The 2,121-nt window shown below is 63.1% G+C and overlaps 1 protein-coding gene across 1 annotated transcript in view; it reads right to left on the bottom strand.

The window, feature by feature from the left end:
* The window catches only part of CD164L2 (CD164 molecule like 2), a 4,422-nt gene extending 2,975 nt beyond the window's left edge, over positions 1-1,447 (bottom strand). Inside the window, exons 1-4 of the mRNA XM_013005270.1 lie at positions 1,360-1,447; positions 847-1,014; positions 688-762; positions 113-186 (exon numbers count right to left, since the gene is read on the bottom strand). Coding sequence (XP_012860724.1) covers positions 113-186; positions 688-762; positions 847-1,014; positions 1,360-1,447 — 405 coding nt within the window. The remainder of the gene's footprint in view (positions 1-112; positions 187-687; positions 763-846; positions 1,015-1,359) is intronic.
* Between the last annotated feature and the right edge of the window lie 674 nt (positions 1,448-2,121).

Here is a 2,121-nt window from a genome sequence, read left to right as displayed (position 1 = left end):
TTTTTTTAACCCCTGAGTTCCTGGACCTGGTGGGACTGGGAGCAGGGCAGAGAAGCATTGTTTCTGAGCCCCTTCTATGTGTCAGGAACTGGGCTAGTCTCGACATTCCCACCATCTCAAAATCCCCCAGGTGCTCCCTACCTGTGGTGATTGTCTTCGGATTATAGGTGGGGTGGTGGTGGGCAGCTGGGGAGATAGAGAATCCGTGGTAAACCAAGTCTTGCACTCCTGACTGCCAGGGACACCCCAGGTCAGGACTCTGACTCAGGTCGCACCCATTTCCCAGACGCAGGTAAAGCCACATGCCTTCCAGTTCTTTTCCCACGGGTCTGTCCCCAAGAAGTGCCCTCTCTCCATCTTGACCTCGGACGCTCATCTCCCTAGTGCCACTTCATCCAGGAAGCCCCAAGTCCCTTTTGAACATCCAAAGCCCTCCTTATGCCTTAAATTGCAAGAAGAGCTATCCCCAGATTTGTCCCAGGCACCCACCCCTCCACTCTACCCAGGTACAAAGGTCGAGGGTGGACACCTTAGCAAGGTAAAGGCAGACTTAAGACTGAACCCTGAGTACTTCGATGCTATGAGCCCCTCTCCGGGAAAGTTGGGTCTTTTCTGGAGGGCCAGCCTCGGCTGGAGGACACTCCGGTCGCTCCCTACAACTTGGCTCAGGTCAGGGCAGCTCGGTACCTGGACATGCCTCCGAGTGATTGTAGACCCAGCAGTCTTCCTTGGCTGCCGCCTCCGCTGGGGCCACACAGTGTCCTGCTGGTACAAGGGCAGGGAGGGGTTGCAGAGGGGGCTAAGGACAGGGGTTCTGAATGGGGGACACTCAGCATGGAGGGCTACCTGGCTCCTCGGCCTGGCATTGCTCCCACACGCAGCCTGAGAGGTTGTGCGCTCTGCTGCCCTCCACACACGGCTCGCATTGCTCCAGCTGCCCGCAACCCCCTTGGCTGGCTGGCCAGAGGTTCAGGCGGAGCAGGGCACCCCGCCCAAAGCCTCGGGCTCCTTTCCCTGCGAGGGTGGGGAGGAGATGGATGGTGATCGCAACAGGAGCTGCAGAGGCCCCGAGCCTACTGTGCATGCAGCCGGGTCCCCCATCCAATAACGAGAACCCTGAGCTCCCTGTACCGTGGGAGCTGCCCCAAACCACGGTGATGCTCCCACACCGAGACCTCTCACACCTCCCTGCCCTGCACCTGCCTGCCTGGGATCCTGACCCACGCAGGTCTCTTCCCAGCTACCTGTTGGAAGCCCCCAAACCCACCACCCTCCAGGGGGCATGCCCCCAGGAGAAAGGTCCCTCCCCAGCCCCAGCCTGGTCTGTTGGGGTGTGCAGCTGGGCGAGGCGCTCCTTACCTGCCGCCGCCAGCTGGACGCACAGCAGGAGGCAGCAGCAGCCGCCACAGAGCACAGACCGCCAGGCGCGGGGTCCCGGTGCGGCCATGGCGGGGCGTCAGCTGAGAGCGGCCGCAGTGAGTCCCTGCGCCACTCGCTCCACCGAGCGTGTGAGGAGTGGGAGCTGGGCGACCGCGGCGGGGGCAGTGGGGGCGTGGCCAGAGGAGCAGCCAGGTGGGCCGGGGAACGGCGGACTCCTAGGGGGCGTGTCCAGGTGGGCGGGGTTGTGTCGAGGGACCGGGCCTGGGAGGAGGGGCGGGGTCAGTGACTAGCTGGCTTGGGGACTAAGTTCGCTCTAGCGGCAGCTTCACCCCAACTCCACTAAGTAGCATCTGTGTGTGTCCCGGCCCAAAAGGTGAGTGACTGGCCCAAAGTCACGGAGTGGGTTTGGAGTGAGGTGGCCTCTGTCCCCGGGCTCAGCGCTGCCAGGTCTGGACTCCTGGGATGAGCCTAAGCTGGGCCCCTGAGGGCCAGCTCTCTTTGCCTCGTTCCCCACGCCCAGCCTCCACCCCCCAGCCCCTGCACCCACTTCGGGCCCTCAGTCCTCCCCTCTGCCCCTGGCCCACCTTCTGGTCAAGTCACACTATTGCTCGGTCCGCGGGGCTCCGGTGGCCTTGCCCAAGACCTCCCCACCTGGCCTGATGCCTCTGCCCGGAGGTCCTCCTCTTGCAGCCCTTCTCTTTCTTCTCCATCCTCCTCCTCCTCTTCTCTCTCCTCCTGCCC

The sequence above is a fragment of the Echinops telfairi genome, unplaced genomic scaffold, assembly GCF_000313985.2.
Source record: "Echinops telfairi isolate 266 unplaced genomic scaffold, ASM31398v2 ScPeMD7_7457;HRSCAF=8495, whole genome shotgun sequence".
NCBI classification, from domain to species: Eukaryota; Metazoa; Chordata; class Mammalia; order Afrosoricida; family Tenrecidae; genus Echinops; species Echinops telfairi.
This window is presented reverse-complemented; position numbering and strand designations above follow the sequence as displayed.